Source organism: Phoca vitulina, unplaced genomic scaffold (genome assembly GCF_004348235.1).
Source record: "Phoca vitulina isolate PV1807 unplaced genomic scaffold, GSC_HSeal_1.0 scaffold52, whole genome shotgun sequence".
Taxonomy (NCBI): domain Eukaryota; kingdom Metazoa; phylum Chordata; class Mammalia; order Carnivora; family Phocidae; genus Phoca; species Phoca vitulina.
In genome coordinates, this window is record NW_022589755.1 from 5,353,365 (window position 1) to 5,377,278 (window position 23,914).

At 53.2% G+C, this 23,914-nt stretch overlaps 4 protein-coding genes across 4 annotated transcripts; all 4 read right to left on the bottom strand.

Annotated features, from left to right (window-relative positions):
• Window positions 1-171: 171 nt before the first annotated feature.
• Window positions 172-1,441, bottom strand: CLDND2 (claudin domain containing 2). Its single transcript, XM_032388029.1, has 4 exons — window positions 1,273-1,441; window positions 819-956; window positions 471-590; window positions 172-245 (listed from the first exon to the last, which is right to left on the bottom strand). The coding sequence occupies exons 1-4, from the start codon at window positions 1,439-1,441 to the stop codon at window positions 172-174; spliced, it is 501 nt and encodes a 166-aa protein (XP_032243920.1).
• A 1,991-nt stretch (window positions 1,442-3,432) lies between these two features.
• Window positions 3,433-4,270, bottom strand: NKG7 (natural killer cell granule protein 7). Its single transcript, XM_032388027.1, has 4 exons — window positions 4,028-4,270; window positions 3,802-3,948; window positions 3,583-3,717; window positions 3,433-3,491 (listed from the first exon to the last, which is right to left on the bottom strand). The coding sequence occupies exons 1-4, from the start codon at window positions 4,182-4,184 to the stop codon at window positions 3,433-3,435; spliced, it is 498 nt and encodes a 165-aa protein (XP_032243918.1). The 5' UTR covers window positions 4,185-4,270.
• Window positions 4,271-9,444: 5,174 nt separating this feature from the next.
• Window positions 9,445-14,770, bottom strand: LIM2 (lens intrinsic membrane protein 2). Its single transcript, XM_032388028.1, has 4 exons — window positions 14,596-14,770; window positions 10,887-11,036; window positions 9,716-9,850; window positions 9,445-9,506 (listed from the first exon to the last, which is right to left on the bottom strand). Exons 1-4 carry the CDS (start codon window positions 14,768-14,770, stop codon window positions 9,445-9,447), a joined length of 522 nt encoding a protein of 173 aa, XP_032243919.1.
• Window positions 14,771-16,009: 1,239 nt separating this feature from the next.
• Window positions 16,010-17,219, bottom strand: CUNH19orf84 (chromosome unknown C19orf84 homolog). Its single transcript, XM_032388026.1, has 2 exons — window positions 17,185-17,219; window positions 16,010-16,538 (listed from the first exon to the last, which is right to left on the bottom strand). Exons 1-2 carry the CDS (start codon window positions 17,217-17,219, stop codon window positions 16,010-16,012), a joined length of 564 nt encoding a protein of 187 aa, XP_032243917.1.
• Between the last annotated feature and the right edge of the window lie 6,695 nt (window positions 17,220-23,914).

Consider the following 23,914-nt stretch of genomic DNA (forward strand, 5'->3'; position numbering starts at 1 on the left):
ATGTGCTTATGTCCTCCCTGAACCCCCAGGTACCCCCGTGTCCCAATCCCCCGTCCTCTTCATATCCATGTTCCCGCGTGCGTTCGTGTCCCCCGTGTCCTCACGGTCCCCAGAAAGGCACGCGGAGCGGCGGCGGTGAAAGCCGTTCCTTTATTCTGCCCCAGGCTGCGGTCACAAGCACACGGGGAATCCACTGATGGCATCCGTGCTCTGCATGATCATGTCCGCCAGCAGAAAGCTGAAGCCTGGCGGGAGGGGAGCGGAGGGCGGGTGGGGGACGGTGGGTCCTGGGGCAGATGGCCGGGAGCGCCCCGGGGACTGGGGTTTGGGGCCCCAAGGGCGCCCCTGCCGGGTCTGCGGGAGTCGGGAGCGGAGTGTGTTGAGGAGTCCCTGGGAGGGCGGCTGGGAGTCTGCGGGGAAGGGGCTCCTCTGGGCAGTCTCCTCCACCCTCTTCCCGCTGTCCAGGTTACCCGCGAAAATAGAGAAGGGTAAAGCCAGCCACCCCGAAAAATAGGACCACGAGAAGAAGACGTCGTTTTTCCACGCGTTCTTCACGGTGTAGCCTGTCAAGGCGATCAGCAGCAGCAAGCCTGGGCCCCGCGCACCCCGTGAGCTTGGCCGGGGGGGCTGCACCCAGGCCCCACCCAGACCGCGCCCATCGCCCGGGCCACGCCCCCTTCTCCCAGCCCCACCCCCTCCTCTGGGTCTCCGGCCCCTCCCCCCACTTCCGTCCCCGCGCCTGAAAGCGCGACCCCTGGGCCCCTGCACCCTGCAACCCCCAGGCCCACCCTGTGCCTGAGGGCCCGCTGCCGTCTCACCGTAGAGGAAGAAGATGCCGCTCGTAGTCTGGCCCCGCGAGTCGCCCTCGTGGCACAGAATCCGCAGCCCCATCACCAAACCCACGATGCCGGAGGCCGCCGCCAGCACCATGCACGCCCCAGTCACCGCCAGCATGGCTGGGGAGAGCGGCCGCCTCAGCCCCGCGCTGGCTCCGGCCCTGGCCACCACCCCGACCCGCCGGTACGGGGCTGGGAGCAGAGTTGACGGTTTGGATGGGAACTTGGAAGTTACTTCATGAGGGGCAGTTAATGTCGCAACAGGGAAGTAGGTCCCCAAGTGGGGGTTCGTGGTAGTCTCTGTCGCGGGGGAGCAGGTGGACCTGAGACTGGAGTGGAAGGGGCGAGGGTGGGGGCGCCGCAGCATGTGCCCAGCTGTGGTCTGTGCTGGGGGCTGTCTGTCCAGTGGGGGACATCTGGGCGGGCAGGGCCTCACTCTGGCAGGGGATGTTGGAGCAGGTTCCGCCATTACACTCCTGCCACAGGCCACTGTGGCCCCCGGGGTAACGGATCCAGTAGTTGGTGGCAGTGGAGAGAATCGTGAGGATTTGGGCCAAGAAGCCCAGCAAGGTGCCCCCTCTCCGAAGGCTCTGCTTCACCCCCATGCCAGGGAGGCTGCTGCCGAGGGCCACACATGCAAGATTCGCCAACACCCCTCCCGTCCCCAGACCCCTCTCCCGGGTCCTTCAAGTCCTTGAGACCCCCTCCCACATGTCCCTCCATGTCTGACTGCACCCCAGCACCGCTGTCTGGGGGCCCCTCCTTCAGGCCCTCCCCAAACCCAACACCTTCATCACCTACTGCTCCTATTGGGGGCCTTGAGACCTCACCCCCAAGGAATCACTGCTTAGAGACCCTGTCTTTCACCAGTGGAATGTCCCTTTAGCCTGTCCAGTGCCCTCCCCACCCCCATGCACACACCCACCTGAATGACTCACACCCAGCTCCCAGGGTTTCTTAGACACAGAGTCCAGAGGGGTGGGGGAAGGGAGACTGGGTCTCTGTGAGGCAGGAGGAGTTCCAGAATCCCCTCTCCCATCAGCCATTTAAAGAGATAACCACCCACCCACCCATACACACACATACGCACACACCTAAGCAGCTCTTCTAGCACACAGACAGCTCAGAGTCAGATGGCAGGTCTGGGGGGAGCCGAAAGGCCATGACATAGCAGATCATAACCTTGTGAAAACGCTTCCCTTGATCTCATAACCTCTGCAGGTCCCCAGCTCTCCGACTGTGCCCCCTTAGGTCCCCACACAAGCCCCTGCTCCTCCTCCTCCCTCCACTTAGTGCCCGTTTCCCTGGAACCTCCGTCCTGCTCCTTACCAGAGGAGCTTCCTCACTGGGTCTCTCTCCCAGACCCCCGACAACCATATCCCAGCCGAGGTCAGCATCTTCCACCAAACCAGGGATGACTCTACCGTCCCACCCGGTTGGTTGTGCTGCACCCCTGGGCACTATCCTTGCTCCCTCTTGCCCATCACTCCACAAGGCCCTTGAATCCCTGAGTCTGGTTCCTTCTGCCCCCTCCCCCCGAATCTTTCTGGCTCCTTCCCTCTTTCCCACCTCATGCCCTGGTCCCAGTCGCACCCATTGCGTTGCCAAGCTCCTCTCTCCCTTTGGGCCTCCCTGCATGTCCCAGAGGGGTCTTTCTGGCACCTGGAACTGGCGTTGTCCCTCCCCGGCTCACAACGTCCTCCTAGCTCCCCATTGCCCTCAGGAGAGAGTCACTGTGACCCTCGGGGCCGTTGCTCCCACCTGCTTCTCCATCCTCATGCCCCACCACCCCTGTGTTCTACATTCCGCCACAAAGCACTGTTCTCTATCCCCTGAAAACTTCCAGGCTTTCCACACCTCCACCTTTGGGTCCCTCTGCCTGGATGGCCTCGAGAAGCCCCTAAACACCCTCACCCCAGAAAGCTCCCCCCAACCCCCCACCCCTGACACAGTCTTTCTCCCCACCATCCTGGGCTCTGCCTGCTCTCTCACCTCCCCCACCAGACTTGCAGCCCCCAGTGGGCAGGGCCCGGGTCAGACTTCCCATCAGCATCCCCAGTGAGACCAAGCAGAAAGGATGAGCTCAGGAAAAGCCAGCTGAAGGAGTAAATGAATTAATGAAGTGAGCGAGGAAGACCAGAGTGAAGACAAGGGTGACAAAATCAGGGAGAGAGTGAGAAGGAAAGAGCACTGAAGTGGGAAAGACCAAGGAGAAAAGAGAAAGGACGGGGTTTCAAGGTAGAAACACAGAGAAAGACAAGGGCGGGAGAAGGGAGCCAACATGGGGCCGTGCCTGAGTCCACACCTGCCCCGGTTCCATGCGCAGGAGCCACCTGATGGCACGTGGGGGCTCTGACTCCTTTCTAGGCGCTTAGTGTCGCCCACCAGGGAGCTGGCTTGCCCTCAGCTAATGTCGTGGCTGAATTAATCTCAGAATAACCAGATCCCAGCAAATTTTTGTTGAATGGATGAAGAAATAAATGGAGGGGTTACGGGAGGGCTGGGGGTAAGGGCTAGAGGGAGGGCTGCGGGGGCCTGCGGCTCCTGATGAGGTCTTCCGCGGATAGTGCTTCATCCTGCCTGTCTCGCCTCCGGCTCACATGGCATCATAGCCAGGCCGGGGGCCACTACAGTGAGCACCCAGACTCAGGCTACCTGGGGGTGGCAGAAAGAGGTTAGCATTAGCCCCCACCCTGCTGTCTCAGAGCCCCCAGCTGCCCTCTCCAGGTCCAGGAGGATCAGTAACCTGTACAGAGCAAGAGGACAGCTGAAACCCAGCCCAGGTAGAAGGACCAGGAGAAGAAGGTCTGGATCTGGGGGTGTTGAGGCTGGTTCCACCGCTCGCTGGTGTAGACCACCATGGCCACCACTGCAGAAATGGCTGGGGATGAAGACAAGAGAGAGGGCTCAGGCCCTCTGCGGGAACCCACCGGTCCCCAGAGCCCAAGTGCAGCCCGGAGTCTACCTGCAGCAAAAGCCATGGTAGAAGAGACGAGGGGCCCGTAGCCTCGAATGGACAGTGAGGGGATGCAGGACATGATCAGGAAGATCACCGACATCAGTCCCCACAGGGTGGCCAGAATGCTGAGGCCCTGCGTCGCACGGATGTAGCCTGCTCGGAGGTAAGACGTCGGTGCCCGCCCGTCTGGCAGCCCACCACCCCCAACAGGAGAGGGACCACTATCCCTTACCTGATACCTCGGTGTGAAACTCCTTTGGCCAGAGCCCCGAGTGAAATGAAAACCTGGGCCCCTTAGCCACAAACCAGAAATCCGTGCTCAGAGCAATCAGGATGGACACCAGGCCCAGGGAGCCAGTGAGTAGGGCCAGGGACCGACAGAGCTCCATGGAGGTGAGTACTGGGTGTCTGGGTCCTGGGGATGAAGAGGCTGGTGATCTGGACTCGGGTCCTCTGAGCTCAAGAAAGATAAGCCTTTAAGACTTTAAAACCAGGCCAGTTTTGTTTCACTCAGTTCCGGGTAGATGAGTCTTGCCCTACACCCTCCCTTTCTGGTTGCCCTGACAACATCCTCCCCCCACAGAGGTCCGGTTCCCCTCACAGTGTGTGGTGGGGAGGGTGTCACATCATCAGTGGTTTGGATGGTGGTTCAGAACTTGCCTCTGTTTTAGGTTCTATACCTCCCACCCTTGGAACCCTCAACATCAGTGGAGACTTCCTGGAAGAGGTGTGAGAGAGGCTTGGGGGCCCCATGGTGGGAGGTGATAGATGAGACCAGGGTGTGAGTTAAACGGGGGGATGTGGCCAAAGGGGACAGTTGGGGGTTGTGTCATGCTTTCCTGTGGGTTCCGCAACCTTCCATTCTGGAAGAGGGAGGCCCCAATTCTAGTGTCTCTGTGGAAGGAGGGGGCTGGAGGCCGGGATGCTTGCGGCTGAACGAAAAGAGGGCTGGATACCTGGACTCGAGTCCTGAGGAGGAGGCAGGCAGGCAGGGGCTCAGACTCCTGGATCCCTGCATGGAGCTTATCCCCAAGGCAAGCAAATGGTGGAGAATCACAATTCTGGAAGTTTGTGGAGAGCAAGACACGTCCACATCCTCCTCTGATAAAAGTTCACAGACAGCTCTGCCTTGAGAAGGGCCTCCCGTGTGGTGAGCTTCATTGCCAAGATCAGGGTGCCTGAGGGGCAGGGGCAGGCACACAGGACCGTCCCACCCTCCCAGCACTGGCCTCCTCCTCCCATACAGGGATCGGGATGAGCAGGTGTGAGGTGAAGGTGTGAAGGTGACACAGCCCAGGTAGAAAGTGCAGGCACACGTGACCTCTATGAATCGGGGAATGGCCTGGAAGAGGACCTCTGTCACGAAGATGACCTGAGCCAACAGTCCCACCACAGCTGGTGAAGGGGAGACCCAGAGTGACTCAAGAGGCCGGGGCCTCTTCCATTATTGGAGACTCCAGTTTGCCGGCCCCCATCTCTCACCCAGACCCTCACCACCGAGGTAACTGGCCACTCCTGAGAACATGCTCACGAGGACAGGCTCCCAGGGGCAGATTCAGGTCATAAGCAGCAGGGGCACCGACACAAAAATGGTGGTGCGTGTAGGTCTAGTGAAGAGCAGCGGACAGGCTTCAGGAATCTGGGCCATGGGTGTGTGGTGAAGGGAGTGCCAGAGCACAGAGCCCATCTGCAATCTCTACCCCATCCTTATCTCCAGAGAGAGCACGAGCAGGGAGGGAGAGGGAGAGAGAATTCCAAGCAGGCTCCACGCTCAGCCCAGAGCCCAATGTGGGGCTCCATCCCACGACCCCAAGATCATGACCTGAGCCAAAATCAAGAGTCCGACCCTTAACCGACTGAGCCACCCAGGCGCCCCCGGAAATATTTGATTCAACCAGCACTTCTTATAGGTCAGGCACTATGCCACACCCTGAGGGAATATCGGTGTGCAAAGCACATGAGTCCCTCACCCTCGCCGAACCTACACTATACACACTATGGTAAAGACACGAATGCTGCTTATAACCAGTTATTATGGAAGGCACCCTCATTTCTATTGAGGCCTACTCTGTTAATAATATTTAACACAGTCTATTATGATGATAAAAATGTACTAAATCTTTTAGTCTAATTGTTGTCTAGTAGAATGTAGCTTCATGTATCCACTCTGGTGTAAAAGAAATAAAGAACGTTAGATGGAAACTATCAGCTAAGAATAGTGAGCTGAGGGGCACCTGGCTGGCTCAGTCGGTGGAGTATGCGACTCTTGATCTCAGGATCGTGAGTTCGAACCCCACGTTGGGTGTAGGGATTACTCCAAAATAAAATATGTAAAAGCAAAACAAACAAGTGGGAGAGGAAGTGCGTTGTGATTTCAGATAAGGTAGTCAGTCAGTGGCATCTCGGTGAAAAAGGTAACTTTGGGGCAAAAACCTGACAGACATTTGGAAAGAGCCGTCCAGGAGGGGGCAGCGCACACCTGTGCCTGCCTGGTGGCCGGCAAGGCTCAGAGCAGAGTAAGTGAGAAGCCAAGCATTAACCTTGACAAAGGATTAGAGTGGCCTGTCCCCTGAAAAGGAACTTCTAAATCCTTGGCATGTCCTGCCTGATAAGTGTCTTTGAACACCTGGGGTCCTTGAGCCACACTAGATAGTGTGTCCTGTCTGTGTGGTTTATGGCGGGGGCCCTGGGCCACGCCATGTCAGGATGACCCCTGAAGGGGCCGAAGACTGAGTAGCTGAGGTCAGCCATGTGATTTCTCCATGCCTACAGAACTGCCTCAGACCCTGGACAGTGAAACCCCTGGACGCCAAGGCTGGACTGAATTTCCCCAGCGGGCAGTCCTCTGTGCAGATCGTCACACATTGTTGGTGGACGCGGTGAGCGCTGTCCGTGTGACTCCACTGGGAGAGGACAACTGGAAGCTCACACCTGGTCTGGACGCTGCCTACGAGCCTCTTCCCTTGGCTGATTTTCATCTGTATCCTTTCTGCTATGATCATCTGTAACCATGAGCATAACAGCTTTCCAGTGATTCCTTCTAGCGAACCGTCGAAACTGAAGGCGGTCTTGGGGGCCCCTGAGCTGCAGTGAGGGAGGGAGGATTGAGTCAAAGAGTTAGCGGGGATCTGGAACACGGGGCATCTTGTATGACCTTGATAGACTAGCTTTTCATTGGAGCTGGGAGCCACTGGGGGGTTTAGAGCTGAGGGGTGACGTGATTTGAATCATGCCTTAACGAAAATCCCTCTGTGTAGAGAATGGACTGCCGGGGGAGCAGAAGGAGGGAAGGGGCACTGGCAGAGCCGGTTAGAAGGCTGAGGCCATAAGCCCGGTGAAACAAGATCAGGGTGGTAACTGGATGAACAAGGAATCAAATTCTGGACACATTTTTTAAAAATTTTTTATTGTTATGTTAATCACCATGCATTACATCATTAGTTTCTGATGTAGTGTTCCATGATTTATTGTTTGTGCATAACACCCAGTGCTCCATGCAGAACGTGCCCTCTTTAATACCCATCACTGGGCTAACCCATCCCCCCACCCCCCTCCCCTCTAGAACCCTCAGTTTGTTTTTCAGAGTCCATCGTCTCTCATGGTTCGTCTCCCCCTCCGATTTCCCCCCTTCATTCTTCCTGGACACATTTTTAAGGTAGGAGCCAACGGCACTTGCTGATGAATCAGATGTGGGACGCAACAAAGCAGCTGAGGACGATCCCAACACTCTTGGCTGGAGCATCTGAATGACAACGGGGCAAGATGGGGAGATATGGGAGGAGTTGGTGTGGGATGTGGGAGAGACTAAGACACGGGAGATTTGAGATGCCTCTTCTTTTCAAGTGGATATCGGAGATGAGTCTGGAGTTACCACATCATTATTATTGCTAGAATAAACTCCTATAAATATGATTCCTGGAGGAAGCCTCAGTAAATATGTCTACTTAAATAGACCTCAATAAATTACGATTAGAGAAGGCCTCAATTGCCATTGTTAGTAGAGGAAGCCTCTATAAATATGGTATTATTGTTATTTGCGGAGTCCCCAATAAATATTTCTAGGGAGTAAGCCTCTATTAATATGACAGTTTTAGCGTAGGTTGTAATTAATATTCTTATTATTAGAATGGGCCTTGCTAAATAGTCTTATTATTTTATGATAGATATCAGTAAATCTCATGGCAATTGGGCACAGCTTATTGAATGAAGTAATGAATGAATGAATGAGAAGGTCAAGGTCATGAATGGTGTGTGAAGAGTCGGGGGGCGGGGTGCAGATCAGAGATCTGGTGCTTCCAGTTGGAGGGGCCCATCCAGGGAGGGGAGGGGCGGTTAGGAATGCTGACTGGAGACGATGTGAGTGGAGGGCGAGGTGGTTTTTTCCACAGATCTTTTCATTTATTGTATTATCCCACTGATCTTATGATTCATAAGAAATACATATTTGGTCTTTGTGCTGTTCCTGGCACAAAGCTGCTAAAAGCCTTGGAATTTCATAGGTGATGAGGGCCTTGAAGGTGTATTTGCTATGTTAATGAGGCAACTGGGGGCCCAGGGTAGGCACTTGAGAGTAAGAAAGTTGCCAGGGGAACCAACCAGGTGTGGAACTTTCAGTCCCAGCCCCCAACCTGGGGAGGGAGGGGCTGAAGACTGAGTAATCACCGGTGGCCAATGATGCACTCAAGGATGCCTGTGTGTAATGAAGCCACCATGAAAACCCACAAAGACTGGGTTCAGAGAGCTTCCAGGTTGGTGAACACGTGCATAATGGGGAGAGGGGCCCCCTGGAGAGGGCACAGAAGCCCCTTGCCCTCTTCCCACACCTTGCCCTCTGCGTCCCTTCCATCTGGCTGTTCCTGAGTTATATCCTTTTATAGTAAACTGGTGATCTAGTAAGTAGAATCTTTCTCTGAGTTCTGTGAGCTGCTCTAGCAAATTAATCAAACCCAAAGAGTGAGTCATGGAAACCTCCAATCTACTGCTGGTCGACCAGAAGCCCAGGTGAGAAGCTGCACTTGTGATGGCATCTGAGGTGGGGGTGGGGGGCAGTCTTTAGGACCGAGTCCTCCACTTGTGGGATCTAACACTACCTCTGCATAGATAGTGTCAGAACTGAGTTGCTCGGTGATGTGGGATTAGGAAAAACACACACACACACACACACACACCAAGAATTGGACCCACACATCTGTTTCCTAGAGGTCATAGTTAACCCCTGGGTGGGGACTGTGTGATTCATGTCTGTCCCCATCCCTACAGAGACCGAGCAGGTTGGCCCGCAGTAATCCAACCACCCCCACCCCATCCACCACTCACACCTGTTTCTCATCACCCCAACCCCTCAAGGACCACACCTTAGTAGTTTCATATCAGTTTTATTAGGCTCTCAAAAAGTCGCTCTAACTGGAGATCCCATTTCTCTAACACCCCCTCTTCGTGGGCTGGGCCTTGGGTCATCTCAACTGCCTCCCACCAGGCCCCCTTCTCCCTCCTTCCCCCTTGGGACGCAGGAGTCAGAGGCCCCCACCCAGAGTCCAGGACTGAGCCCCCTCCTGCCCAAAGGAACCAGGACTTCAGGCCTCTAGACCCTCCCCCTCCTTTTCAGTGGCCCCATTTTAACTTCCAGATGAAGTTGGGGGTACATTGGGCTCAGCGGGGAGCAGACGGGCGCCGACATTCATGCATCCGGTAGGCACACATGTAGAAAATCCCTGCGTGAGAAGAGATCCCATTTGGCCCCCAAGTCCTCCTAACCTGGGCTCCCAACCCAAGACCCCAAAACAGCACTCCCTCTCTCCCTGGGTGTCTGTCTTCTGGCTCAATGCTGGGGGGGCCCTGTGGGATACCCCATCATCTCACCCTCTGGAGTGCTGCCCACTCTGCCACGGACGCTGAACTTCCCACCCCCAAGCCCTCGTACCTGCGAAGAAGGTCATGAGCAAGGCCACCCAGCCCAGGATGTAAGACCAGGAAAAGCGCCAGTCCCCAAAGCGGCGACCGAGGAAGCTGAGAGTGACTCCAGTGTAAATGGCCAAGGCCAACAGGACAAAAAAGGCTGGGGAGAGAAGATGGGGGGAGGTGGGTGGGAAAAGGGGTGGGGGTGGGGTTTTCCAGATCGGGGTGGGAGTGAGATTGAGGAAGGCGGAGGGCCGGGTTGGGGTGGGAAGGGAAAAGGGTGAGGGTGCCTCGGGAGTAGGTTTGGGGTGGGGATGGGACGGGGCTGTGCTGTGTAATAAAGAATTTGAACGGGCTGGTTTGGGGCTCTGGTTCCTGGGAGGGAGACGCTAAATCCTTGGAATTTCCTGATCAATACGGGTGTCTTTGTTATTGTTGAGCCTCTTGGATTTATGTTGATGAGCTGAGATGACAGTGGGTAGGACCTGGTCACCAGAAGGACCAGCCACGGGAACAGAACAGCCGGTAGGGGCTTTAAGCCACTTGGTATCCTGGGAAGGAAGCTAGAGATTAAGTTCAGTCACAGGGTCAATGACTCAGTCAATGAAACTCCAGCAGGAACTCCGGATACCGAAGTGTGCGGGAGCTTCCTGGCTGGTGAACAGCTCAGTGGGACACCATGGGGGGAGGGTGCAGAAGCTCTGCCTTTAAGACCCTCTCCGGCTTCACCCTGTGCATCTCTTGATAGAGCTGGTGCTGAGGTGTGCCCTTTATAATAAATCTGTAATTGTAAATGGAATGCTCTCTTGAGTTCTGTGACTTCTAGCAAATTTCTGAAACTGACTGGGTCCTGGGGACCCCTGAACCACCTGTAGCCAGGGGTCAAAAGGGCAGATGACCTGAGGACCCCTCTTGCAACTGAAGTAGGAGCAGCCTTGTTAGGAATCGCACCCTTAAACCTGGGCGGTGGTTAGTGCCGGCCCCGAGCCACGGGACAGCGGCTGATGTGAGAAGACGCTGGCATTAGGCGTTAGAACCAGTCTTGGAGTTGGGGTTGGGGTTGGGGTGCGACTAGGATGGCCATGGAGCTGAGAATGAGGAGGAACCCCTCTCCTCATGAGAGTGGTGCTGGGGATGGAAATGGGCAGGGACGCTAGGGGTGGAGGTGGGGAGACGGGGAAGGTGGGTCCACTCACTGGAGGCGAAAAACATGATGCCCGCGGAGAAGGGCCGGGAGAGGCGGGTGAAGGTGGGCTGCTGAGCGAAGGCCAGGATGCCCATGATGATGCCCGATGTCGCGCACAGGGAGGACAGGATCATGAAGGCCCGGGTGGCATTCCAATAAGCTGTGGTAGCACCGAACGGTCACTCCCATGCCAACCCCTGCCCTCAGTGGCGAAAGCTGCTACCCCTGAGGGCCGGGATGCCTTGCCTCTCTCCACGTCCCTGACCCACCTCCTCCTTCACCTCTGCAAACAAATGCTCTCTTCCCCTGGCAAGCTCCTATTCATCTTCCACAGCCCAGCTCCCAAATCCCCTCTGGGAAGTACCCTTTCACCCCTCAGGTATCGTCCTCATCCCCTGCTCTGGGCTGTGGCTCTTTGGATTGTTTCCCCTTCCAGCCTGATTGCTCCCTGAGGCCAGGATTCTACCTGGAGACCATCCTCAGCACAAGTTTCGTTTGCAAACAGGCCTGGAGAAATGTTTGGTGGGTGGATGAATGAATGAATGAATGAATGATGAATGAGTGTTGATTCCCCGCTATCCTCCTGCTAATCACTTCCTACCCTCTCTCCCACCACTCTCTTTCATTTCCTTGATAACCACTTGCCCATACCTGAAAATGACCTATTTATTTATTTTTAACTTATTTATGTCTGTCTTTCCCTGCTGGTTGCTCAGTTATGTGAGGACAAAGGTCTTGCTTTCTCATTCACTGCTGCACCAGGCGCCTGGCGCATAGCGGGTCCTCAGGGCACATGCTGAGTGAATGAACGTGGAGCACTGAGAATCATTCGTCTCTTGTGCTTGGCTCTGGGCTGGCCCTTTAGGACATGCCCTGGGAATAATAGTTATGATCTCATCTTGCTGTATGTACTATTTTTAATCCCCATTTTTCGGGTGTGAAGAAACTAAGGCTGAGAGAGGTAGAGTGATTTATCCAGGGTCCCATAATTGGCACTACGACTGGCGTTGACAACCAAGCACCAAAGCCCTTGTTCTTAACTGCTTGGCTATTCTGTCTCTCAGAGGACCCATGACACCTGTGTACCTGGGACAGAGCCTGGATCCCGCCACTGAAAAATAAAAAGTCTGGATCTTTGCAAAATGCACTCTTTTGTCTTGTGTGAACCTCAGTAAGAAAAACTGCTGGCTGTTTCTCCACGGATGTTGTTACGGGTTGAACGGTATCTCTCCCCCAACCCCCAAATTCATATGTGGAAGTTAAGATGAGGTCCTACTGGAGCAGAGCGGATTCCTAATCCAAAACGACTTAGTATCCTCACAAAATGGGGAAATTTGGAGAAAGACAGACATTTAGGAGGGTGGGGGGTACCATGTGAAGATGGAGACAGAGATCAGGATGATGCATTGACATGCCAAGGAGTGCCAAAGATTGCCAGACAACCACCACCAGAAGCTGGGAGAGACGCAGGCAACAGATTATCCCTCATAGCCTCAGAAGGAACCAACTCTGCGGACACCTTGGTTATTAGACCTCCAGCCTCCAGAGCTGTGAGACGGTACATTTCTGTTGTTGGAGTCACTCAGTCTGTGGTCCTTTGTCATGGCAGCCCCAGGAAACTACGGATGCCTCTGGGTATTTAAAAGTCTGCAGGGGGGTGCCTGGGTGGCTCAGTCGTTAGGCCTCTGCCTTCGGCTCAGGTCCTGATTCCAGGGTCCTGGGATCGAGCCCCACATCTGGCTCCCTGCTCAGCGGGAAGACTGCTCCTCCCTCTCCCGCTCCCCCTGCTTGTGTTCCCTCTCTTGCTGTGTCTCTCTCTGTCAAATAAATAAAATCTTAAAAAAAAAAAAGTCTGGAGGACTTATGGGGCATGTTTTCGCCTATGTCCTTCCCCTGGTTGTGGTGAAGTGGGAGTGGAAAATGCAAACGCCTCTGAGGCTTGCCTGTGGCTGCAAAAAAGAGCAGCTTATCTGTCCCCCAGCAGGCTGAAGTGGGGGCTGTGGTGTCCCATCCCCAGTTACCCATTACTGCCTCTCAGCTCCATCTTCAGAGAAAACTCTCCCTGTTCAAATCACGGTGTGCTACCTGTCTCCTGAGGGACCCTGACTGGGAGACCACCTTTGAAGGATGCAAAACTGGATTTTTCAAAGACAGCTACAAGTCCCGATTTTTATACCTAAAATCTCCAAATTTTTAAATTCTGGCAGAGACGTAAGAAACTTTAAAAACACTATACACACGCGTCTGCGGCTGGGTTTGGCCCCTGCAAGTTCACGTCTCCTGCTCGGAGTCTGGTGAACAAGTTACAATTGATGTGCACGGTGAGCCAGCTGCTTGAACAGATACCCAGCGATCAATCAGGGTGAGGTATGTCCCTGAGGATTTCGGTTTTGAGGTCAAATGAACTTGCAGACCTCCATCATGCCTCCTTCTCCCCCCATCCCCAACAGAGAGAAGACAGAGGGGATGTCCTTGGGGCCTTCCCAGGCTGAAGCGGGAGAAATGGTAGAAGCATGACGAATGAGACCTCCGGAAATGAAAGGCATGCATGAAGTAAGGAGGCTGACTGAGCTCGGGAGCTGGCGGCTGGGGCATGTCTTTCCACTGCTTCCTGCCTCGGTTTACCCCTCCTGCACAGGGGCATTCTGCTGCCTCTCCCCAGGCAGGTTCAGTGAGATGGGGTGGCTGAAATCTGGCCGGTCGCGGGGCTCAGGAGAGTTGGCTCCTCCTCCCAAAACCCCCTGGAGAGAATGTTTGGATTTTTGAGGGCAAGTCTCATGTTTTATTCCTAGACACAGTGGTACCACCCTCACTGTTGCTGGGAGACCAAGGGCATTAATCCATGTCAAGCACTTAGAATAGCATGTAGGACTCAATAACATTCAATAAATGCCAGTCGTTATTATTATTACTACTACTACTACCACTACACTATTTAGTACATATAAAATATGTAATATTATATATTATTAATTTATTAATATATAATACACATTGTATATTATTAATTTATTACTGTATATGCATATTGTATATTATTGATTTATTAATATATAGTGCACATTATATATTACGTAATATAATATACAATATATGTGAGTATCTCTCCATATATATGTATATATGTATGTATGTACATATGTATATGTATATACATATGGAGAGAGATACGTAGAGATATATAGTATATTATATAATATATATCATCTTATATATAATATATATTATTATAATGTAGCTTGCAAGAACCTTATGCTGGAAGAGCTATTTTTCTCCATTTTTACAACATATATTATAATATGCACATATATACATATACATACATAGACATGTACATATAGACATATATATTACAAAGCCTGGCGCACAGTAGGTTTTAAAAACTACCATCCAGTATTTGGCAAATTTAGGGTCCGTATTGCTTCCGTATCCCACAGTACCCAACCTAGTCCTTGATACGTCATCGATATTGAGGAAATGCTATTCTGACAGCCCCAGCCCCACCCCCAACCGCTCTACCTGACTCCGTGCCAGGAGTAATTGTACTAGAAAAAAATCCTGAAATCCCAGTTCTGCCTCTTCTGTGCTGAGCAATCTTTGGCTGGTCCCTTTCCCTCTCTGAGCCACAGAGTTCTCCACAAGCCGAACAGCTGGCGAGGTTGTGCCCCGCGGGGGGCTCTCACCCCAGGCCCGGCGCAGACCCCGCCCCGGAGCCTTACCGATGCTCTCTGTCTGCAGGTAGCACTTGTTGCCCAGGCAGTATCGCCACAGGCCCTGGTGGGCGAAGGACCCCGACAGCCGGTACTGCATCCAGTGGTCTGTCGCTGTGGCCACCACCAGGAGGATGGTCCCCACCCAGGCACAGAAGAGGCCGCCACCCATGAAGCTGTACATGGTGATCTGTGGAGACGGGGAGAGATGGGGTCAGGATCTGGACTCCCAGTTGAGGAAGGAGGAGCTGGGGACCTAGACTTCCAGATCCCAGGTGAGGAGGGGGCTAGGGGCTGGGACCCCCCCAGGCCCCCGGGAGAGGAAGGAGCTAGAGGACGGACCCTTAGGTCTTGGTGGAGGAGGGGGCCTATAGGTCCAATGCCTGCTCCCTACCTGAGTGGCAGAGCCTGTCACAAGCCCTCTGTCTGCCTCAGCCCTTCTGTGCGGACTGAGCTGAGCCAGGTTGCTGGCCTCTCTGCTCCCTGGGTCCCCCAAATCCCTTAAGCCTCCCCACACAATGGCCCGTGGCCCAGCAGCTTCCAGCAGGCAAAAATGCAATGGTGGCAGAGGCCCCAAATGGAATTCGCTGAAACAGGGATCCAAGTGCTCCCTCCCCGCAACCCCTGGCCCCACTGGCCTCTCTCTGTGACCCTCCCAACGACCCTACCACCCTTTCACAGGCCTTGCTCACAGCACCCGCTGGGTTAGCCTGAGCTGCGTAAGCACACACACAGAGACACAAGACATGGGGCAGTCATCCATTTATTGTTCAACCAAGGCTCCCCACTCCCAAGGGCAGGAAACAGGGTCGAGGGGGTGGCAGGTGTCTGGGTATGTTGGGCCAATGGGGTTCTTTGCAGGTGGGTCACAGGGCACGTCATGGTTGGGGCTGGGACCAGAAGGAGGATGGGATGGTGTTGGCTGGGGTTGAAGATGGGCTGGGTTTGGGGTCAAGTTTAGGAGGCAGTTAAGGATGAGGATTGGGTTGGCCTGAGGTAGGTAGAGGAGGAGGGTGCAGAGCTGGGACTAAGGGTGGAGATGGGGATGGAAATGGGAATGAGTGGGGTTGGGGATATGATACTGAGAGTGGGGACAGGACTGGGGCTACAGAGGCAAGGGGGATGGGGTTGGGGCTGTCACTGTAGTTGGAGGTGGTGTTGGGAATGGGGAGAGGCATGGCTTTGGGCACAGATATGAGGCTCAGGGCTTTTGCTGGCGTGGGATCCTAAATCAGCTCCAGTTTTCATGGGGTGCCTCGCAGGACCCACTCCTGAGGCTGTGGTTTGGGGAGAAGAAACACGGGAGCAGGATGTTTCTTGGGGTATCTCTGCCATAGCTGAGGTCACTCTGGGCTCCAGGAAAACCCTCCTGGTGACCCTGGGGGCCCCTCTCAGGAGTCTGGGGAGCTGGACCTTCAGGGTCCTAGTACTCTGTCTCCCAGTCTTCTGCTGCAGCAGGAGGCGTCTCCTGGGGTGGCTCCTGACCTGGGGCTTCCTTCTTCCCATCCTGGTCAGGCAGCGTTGGTGGTGATGCTGGCGATGCTGGCATCATCGGCGGAGTCTTGGGGCCAGCCCCAGACCCCCCCAGCCAGCCCCTCTCAGCCCTTCCGGGTCGCCATCGCTGCTGGCCCTGGCCCCAGCCTGGCCTGCGCTGGACGCCCCAGCCCCCGCGTCCCCTGGATGGCCTTGTGGCCGTGCCTGGCTGGGTGCAGCATGTCTGGGGGGTGCAGGGGCAGGAGGGCAAGGACTGTTGGAGGGTGTAGGCCCCCAGCAGGGCACTGTGCAGGAGGTAGGAGAGGGCGTCCAGACGGATGGGGACGGTGACAGAGGCCAAGCTCTCAGGGAGCCCCAGGTGGGCTGGATCTGGGGTGCCCAGGGGGAGAGGTGGCAAGGCTGGGAAAGGTGCAGGGGTCCACGGCTCGGTCCCTGGTGATGGCAGGGACAGGTTGTTCCTGGAATTACAAGAGGACAGGTCAGCGGGTCTCACCATCTCTTTCTGTCCTTCCTACTGTGGTCCAGCCCTTTTCCTGGGAGTCCATTCAGCTCTGCATCCACCTCTGACTTCCTTACCCACTTCTCTCAATCTCTCTCTCTCAGTCTCTCCATCTTTCTCTCATTCATTCTTCCCATCTCTCTTTACAGAGAGACAGACACCTCAGCCAGAACTTCAGCATCAGACAGAATGAAATTCCAGCTCCAGGCTGCCTCGCTCAAGGTGTGTTTCCGGGCCAATCACTTCCCTGTGCTGAACCTTAATTTTTCAAACCAAAAGATGGCTCTTGGTGGTACCAAAGGTGCATAGGAAAGGCCTGGGTCTGACAATTATTATTATTATTTCTCCAGCTCTATGGCTGTTCCTGATATCTCTGATTCTCTTGGCTCCTTCTTGAAATTTCTCCCTGTTCCACGAATATCTGTTTCTAGCTGTGTCCCTATTCCTAAGTATCTCCCTCAACTCTGTCAATAAGATTGCTGAGAGTCTATTTCTAACTGATGATACTTGAGACTTTTTTTTTTTTTTCTGACACTCTCTTTGAGTCAGTCCCCTTCCCTCTCTAGTCTCTGTCCTCCCCGTGGGGAGGGTCTTGCGTCTCTTACCCCTCGGGCCCAGTCTCTTTCTCTTGCTGTTCCATTTTTACAGAGGTGTCTCAAGACGCTTCTGGCACCTTCGACTCGGTTTCTCCAGGGCCCAGAGCGGCGCGGAGGGGTCTGAAAGAAAGTAGACGGGACTTTGCCCGGAGTGGGGCGTGGCCCTTGGGGCGTGCGGAGCCGCGGCAAAGTACGCTGGGGTCGTGGGATTTAATTCCTCAACCCCACGTATTTCAGGCTGCAGCGCCCATCTCCCCGAGACCCAGGAGTCTGGTCACAGAGCTTCTTCCATGCTCAGACCCAGCAATCTGGACCCCCAGCCCCCTCCTCCCTCCGACCCAGGAGTCAGGACCCAGCCCCCTCCTCTATCTCCATCTGTATTTCTGGCTATTTCCTCAGTGGGCCTGATGATGTTCTTTAGGAGTAAAGGGATATTTAGATAGGGCAATCAGGACATCTGGATGCTCCTCAGGGCAGAGGGGAAAGTAGATGGGCTGGAGTCGAGGCAGGTGCTTAACCCACTGAGCCACCCAGGCACCCCTCTGTTGGAATATCTTTGTATTTACAGAAAAGTTACAAAGATATTACAGAGTTCTCATACAGTCCTCACCCAGCTTCCCCTAATGTTATCTTCTTACATTGTTCTGGAACCTTTGTTGCAACTAAGAAACTAACATGACTATTAGCCAAACTCCAGACTTTATTTGGAATTTACCAGTTTTCACACTAAAGTCCTTTATTTTCTGTTCCAGAATCTGATGCAAGATGCCATTTATCACATCTCCTTTGTCTCCTCTGTTCGGCAGCAGCTTCTCAGTCTTTCCTGGCTTTTCCCAACCTTAACAGTTTTGAGGAATACTACTCAGTTATTTTATAAAATAGAGGTCCGTTTTAATTAATAATTCTAATTTATTTTTTTGAGAATTCTAATGTACTTAATCCTCACTTCACATATTATCAAACTGTGCCTCAGAGTCTAAGTAAGTTGCTCAAGGTCACAGAGCTACGAAGTGGCACAAGTGAAATTTGAACCTCAAATCTGTGCTCTTTACGGAGACACAAGTAGGAGCCAGATTATGTAGGAACTGGTAGGCTGCACTGAAGACTTTGGGGTTTTTTTGGGTTTTTTTGTCATTTGTTTTTTTGTGTTTTTTTTTTTTTTTTTTGTGGTTGTTTTGTTTTGTTTTAATTTTAGAGCATTGAGATGACTTGGAGCATTTGTAAGCTAAGGTGTGACATAATTTGATTTATGTTTTAAGAAAAGCACTGTGTCAGCGGTTTGGAGAACAGGCTCTGGTGGAAAGCAAGAGTGGTCACAGCAAGTCCAGGGAGGATGCTGCTATCACTCCAGGCCAGGGGTGGTGGTGACTCCCAAGGTGGGTGGGGGTAGTGGGGATGGGAAGATGTGAAAGGATTTAGGATGTATTTTGGAAGAACCATCAGAATTTGCTGTAGGGCTTCTGGGGGTGATTAATGAGGAATCAAGGATAATGCAGAGTCTGGGATTCCTGGGTGGCTCAGTTGGTTAAGCATCTGCCTTTGGCTCAGGTCATGATCCCAGAGTCCTGGGATTGAGTCCCACGTGGGGCTCCTTGTTCAGCGGGGAGCCTGCTTCTCCTCTGCCTGCAGCTCCCCCTGCTTGTGCTCTCTCTCTGACAAATAAATAAATAAAATCTTAAAAAAAAAAAAGGATAACGTGAAGTTTTCAGCCAGAGCAGTGTTTTTTAATATGAATTTTTTTTTTTAACATAAGTTCACAACATCCCACTTTAAGGATGGAAACACCCAGATAGGACCTTTTACTTTTTGAGTTCTCTGAAATCTAGGCCCTGTGCTGGATGTTGCTGGTGACTCAAGAGATGTCACCTGCCCTCAAAGGAGTCTGTCTTGACGGGTGGGGGCCAGACACAGAGATGGGCGGTAACATTCCAGGGTGATCAGAGCTTGCAAACAGGAACAGGACAAGAGCTCCAAGCGGGGAAAATGCTGCCAAGGGCAAAGGCGTGAGCCCATTGTTGCCTGCAGGCGGGGCGGTTCTTTGGGGAGTTTTGTTTTTTTGTTTTTAGGAGAGGTAGCCTTTGGGCTAGGTCTAGAATGAGTGGGTATTTGATGTAGAAGAAATGGTGTGAGCAAAGGCCAGGTGGCTGGAATCGAAAGACTTTTTTTTTTTTTTTAAGATTTTATTTATTTGTCAGACAGACACAGAGAGAGAGCACAAGCAGGCAGAAAGGCAGGCAGAGGGAGAGAGAGAAGCAGACTCTGAGCAGACAGCCGCTGAGCAGAGAGCCCGATGCAGGACTCAGTCCCAGGACCCCGGGATCATGATCTGAGCTGAAGGCAGATGCTTAACCAACGAGCCACCCAGCATCCCTGGAATCGAAAGATTTTTATCACAAAGCAGAGGCCTTCCTTTCCTGGCGAGTGTGATTAAGACTCGGGTCTCATCCATCCGTTTCGTCGTATCCCAAAGAGGCAGGACTATTTTGTCGGAAATGAGGGTTCGAATCCCGGCTCCGCTACTTAGAAGCGTGTGACCTAAAGCAAGCCGTTTAAGCTTTTCGAATTCCCGCTTTTTCGCGATTTGGCGCTTCCTGCTCGATTCCAGCATAACGGAATTGCTTCCCGTTTTGTTCTGTTACTGTTTTCTCCTATTTCTGTGATCAAGGTCCGACGTCAACTTACCAAGCACCTGGCTCTTTAAGGCCCTCCTCCCACACGAGAGAGCGGAGGCGGGCTCTTGGGTCTCTAAGGGAATGTCCTTTATCCGTCTTCCAAAATTGACAGGCAAGTTCTGAATGTAACCAATCAACCCCCGAGTCGGGGGCAGCGAAACTTCCGATTCGCTGGGGAACTCTGGCGGGCGCACGTTTGGGCTCCGCCCACTCCGTATTACGTAAGCAGCGCGAGACAGTCATCCTTGGCTCTGATTGGCGAGTGAGTTCGCGTTGCTTTCGAGTCCCCTCCCGGCGTCCGATCGGCGAACCAGCACCCTCGCTCTTTGATTGGCTACATTTCTGAGCGCGCACTCGCTCTCGCTGTCTGATTGGTTGTCGTCTCTCCGGACGGTCTCCGGACTTTCTTGCTACTGCATCTAACCTAGTCCGATGGCATTGTTAGGTTGTGTGGCCTCTGCGGCGTCCGGGGAGACGCTTCCCAGGCCTGGAGATGCCGAGCGAAACTTGGAGGGGGGAATCCCGCGCAGGGCTCTCCTTCGCCCACCAGGGAGCCCCACTGCCTCAGCCCCAGCTTAGGATCCCCCTTCTTTTCACTGTCCCCCACGGGCCTCGGACAAAGTCCCAAGACTGGACCTTCAGGGCCTCCAGCCCACTGGGCTCACGGATTCCCTTAAGTCCCCGCTTCCATCCCCCTCCAGGGGACCCTGGGATGCCTCTGGGAGCCCCCTTCAACTTGGGGGCCCTCCCAAGTGCAGGGTAGGCGGCAGGGCCTCCCGGTCTTGGGGGCTCCTCTCACTGCGGCCCCTACCCTTACATCCTCTCTCTCCCTTGAGTCCCCCGCTCCCACCTCCCTTCCTTGCCTGCCTTGGAGAATCTCCCCACTTCTGGGGGCTGTGACCTCACTACTTTCTTCCCAGCCCCTTAGACTTTGACCCAAGAGTTACACCTTCCTAACAGAATCCTGCCGACTGAGGAATGGTTCCCAGCCCACAAGGTCAGGGTTCCCACACCTGTTGCTTATGCCTCCCCTCCCCCAACTTCTAGGCCCTTCAGGAAGGGGATGGGACCTTCCCACCCTCAGGAGTCCAGCCTCCTCTCCTTCTAACCCCTTTCCCCTTTCTTCCCAGCCCACCATCCCCTTGGGAAGTCCTTGAGCCCTGCAAGTTTTAGGGGGACGGCCATACTGAAGGCTCCCACTCCTTCAGGAGACCCCAGGCATCCTTCATATCCAGGGGGAGAGGGTCTCCAGAGACATCTCTGCCTTCAGACCCGTATTTCTTCCCCTTCTTTTCCCTATTCCTTAAGGCCCCCCTCACTGCCATTCTCCCCTCCCCCAACCCCATCTTTTCAGGTGTTTTATTGACACTTCTGAAATTCAGGTGGTCACCTGTAGGACACCCTCACACTTTCATATACCCCCCACCTGAGGGTCTTCTCTGCCAGCTCCTCGGCTGGGTTCCCTCCCTTAGACATCCCACTGTCTCTCTAGGACCTCCCTCCTCACTGCTATCTCCTTTACATTCAGGAAGCCCCAGGGTATCTTTCACGGTAAAGAGAGTCCTCCCTGCCCTGGGAACCTCTCTCTTTCTTAGGGGCTCCCCTCTCACAGCCCCCTCCCTGCCCTGTCAAGAGGACTGTAAAATTCAGGGTCTCTCCCTTCTTTGGCATTGCCCCTTCCCCTTTGACATACATTTGGGACAATCCTTTCCATTGTCATCTTTTTTCAGGGTTACCTGCATTCAGGTTGTCACCTGTGGAGCTTCCCCACATTTAGAGAACTCCCACACAGCACTCTCCAACTCAGTGACAGTCCCCTTAGCCCTCAGAGCAGAAGCTTCTCGGTTCAGAGAGTGATCGTCAGGGCCTCCCTCAGCCACAGCGGTTTCCCCTCACCTGGACTTCCTCTTACACACTCCCAGAAGACCCAGCATCTTCCCCCCATTCTTCCGACTGTCTCCCACAGTCACTGTCCTAAGATCCCCCTTTCCTCGGTTTCCCCTTCAACTTGCTCACTCTCAGGCACGCCTGGGTCTTCTTCAGTATCCAGGCCATCAATCTCAGGACCTCCTGTGCCTCTCCCCTTTCCCCTCACCTGGGCCTGCCTGTTCTTGCCCTCACACCTCCCCCAGAATTAACCTTGGGGCGCTCCCAAGGATCTTCTCCCCACACCGATCACACACAGAATTCCCTCTCTCCTCCACTTGGCCTTAGGATTCTTGACCTTCCCACTCCTTCCCAGCCTGGTCCAGACTCTAATTCACACCTCGGATTCCCAGTAGCTTTGTCTCATACATGCAGAGGGCTTTCCTGCCCTGCTTTCAGGAGGAAGTAGAGGATCCAGATTGCTAGGCTCCCAATCAAACATGCTTAGCCCTTAGTCAGCAGTCACTGTTCAGGCCTGTGTCCCACATGGGGCCTTCGATGGGCACCTTTGCCCCAACCCCAGGGTGGCCAGAGTGCTTGGCAAGAGGTTATTGGAGTGGAGGGGTCAGATTTATGGGCTAGGTCTGAAAGGAGTCCCCCTAATGTCATATGGCTATGAACGATATTCAGACCACTTGAAAGTCAAGGTTTGCTAGAAACATCTGCTAATGTGGCATTGGGAGCCTAGAGGCCCAGGGGTCCCAAGGGGGGAGATCACATAGACATGTTCACTTGTATTATCTCATTTAAACTTTGTGATCATAATCTTTTAAAAAGTGCTCAATATGTTTTGTATTTATATTCTTTTAATATAGGAAAATGAACTCTTTGGTGTACAGTTCCAAATTTTGGACAAATGCATTTTGACAAATGTATAACCATGTAACCACCACCATCAAGACACAGAATACTTCTATCATCCCCCCCAAATTCTCTTGCGCTGCCCCTTTGTCATAATAACCTTAAAAAAAAAAACAAACCAGCATCTTCCTGGAGGACAGTTTGGCCTCATCTAACAAAATTAAAAGGCACAGCCCCTTAGACCCCTGCCAGGGGGTTACCTATGCAGGGATTTGTTACCCCCCACTTTTAAAAAAGATTTATTTATTTATTTGAGGTGGATGAGGGGCAGAGGGAGTGGGAGAGAGACTCTCAAGCAGAGTCCCCACTGAGCACAGCACCTGACTCAGGGTGACCCTGAGATCATGACCTGAGCCAAAATCAAGGGTCAATTGCTTAACCAACAGAGCCACCCAGGCGTCCCTAGTTACCCCCTCCCCCCCTCCTTACTGACCAATAAATAATGGCTCAGAGAAGTTACTCATGTCATATTGGCAAACATGCAACAAACCAGCTAAGACTGAAACTCGTTTTGATTCCAGAGCTTTTTCTTCTTCTACATGCTGCATTCTGGACCAATGACGATGATGATGTCATAGTGGGAGAAAATAACACATTTTTTGAAAACTTGGAGGTACTGGACTCTATTCCAAGTGCTTTTATCTAACTCACTCTTGCAGCAACCCTACTAGCTATTATTCTCATTTTACAGATAAGGACACAAAGGCACAGAGAGGTTAATGACTTGCCTAAGGTCAGAGCTGAGTGTATGGCCTTTCTGAGCTGCTCTGGCTACCTTCTTTCTTAGGTTTTATGTTCTCTCGGAGCCTTGAGGAAAATGAAGGGATTTTTGAGGTGACAAATTAGGTGGAAATCCACCAGTAGAGAATGAGGTCTACTGAGAGCTTTTGGGAAAGAAAGTGTTGAAAGCAGGCTCAGAGGGAACAGGACAGGATACCTGTGATGTAGGGTAAAAAATGGTAGTCCAAAGCTGGTGTGCGTGTTGTACAATAAAGATTTTGTCAGGCCTTTGTTCCTGGCTCCTAGGAGGGAACCTCTAAACCCTTGCAATTTTCTGAGCCACAGAAATGTCTTTGATATTTACAATGGGCCGTGAGACCACACCTAAGTTTATGGTAACAGGGTGACTCACAGTGGGCCCCTAGATGGTTTCAAGATGGGGGCTGTCCATGCCAGAAAGACCAACCATGTCCTTAGGGCTTTGGAGCTTTGAGCCTTGTGACCCCCTGAGAGGGAAAAGGGACTAGGCACTAGGGACTGAGTTCAACTACATCACGTGG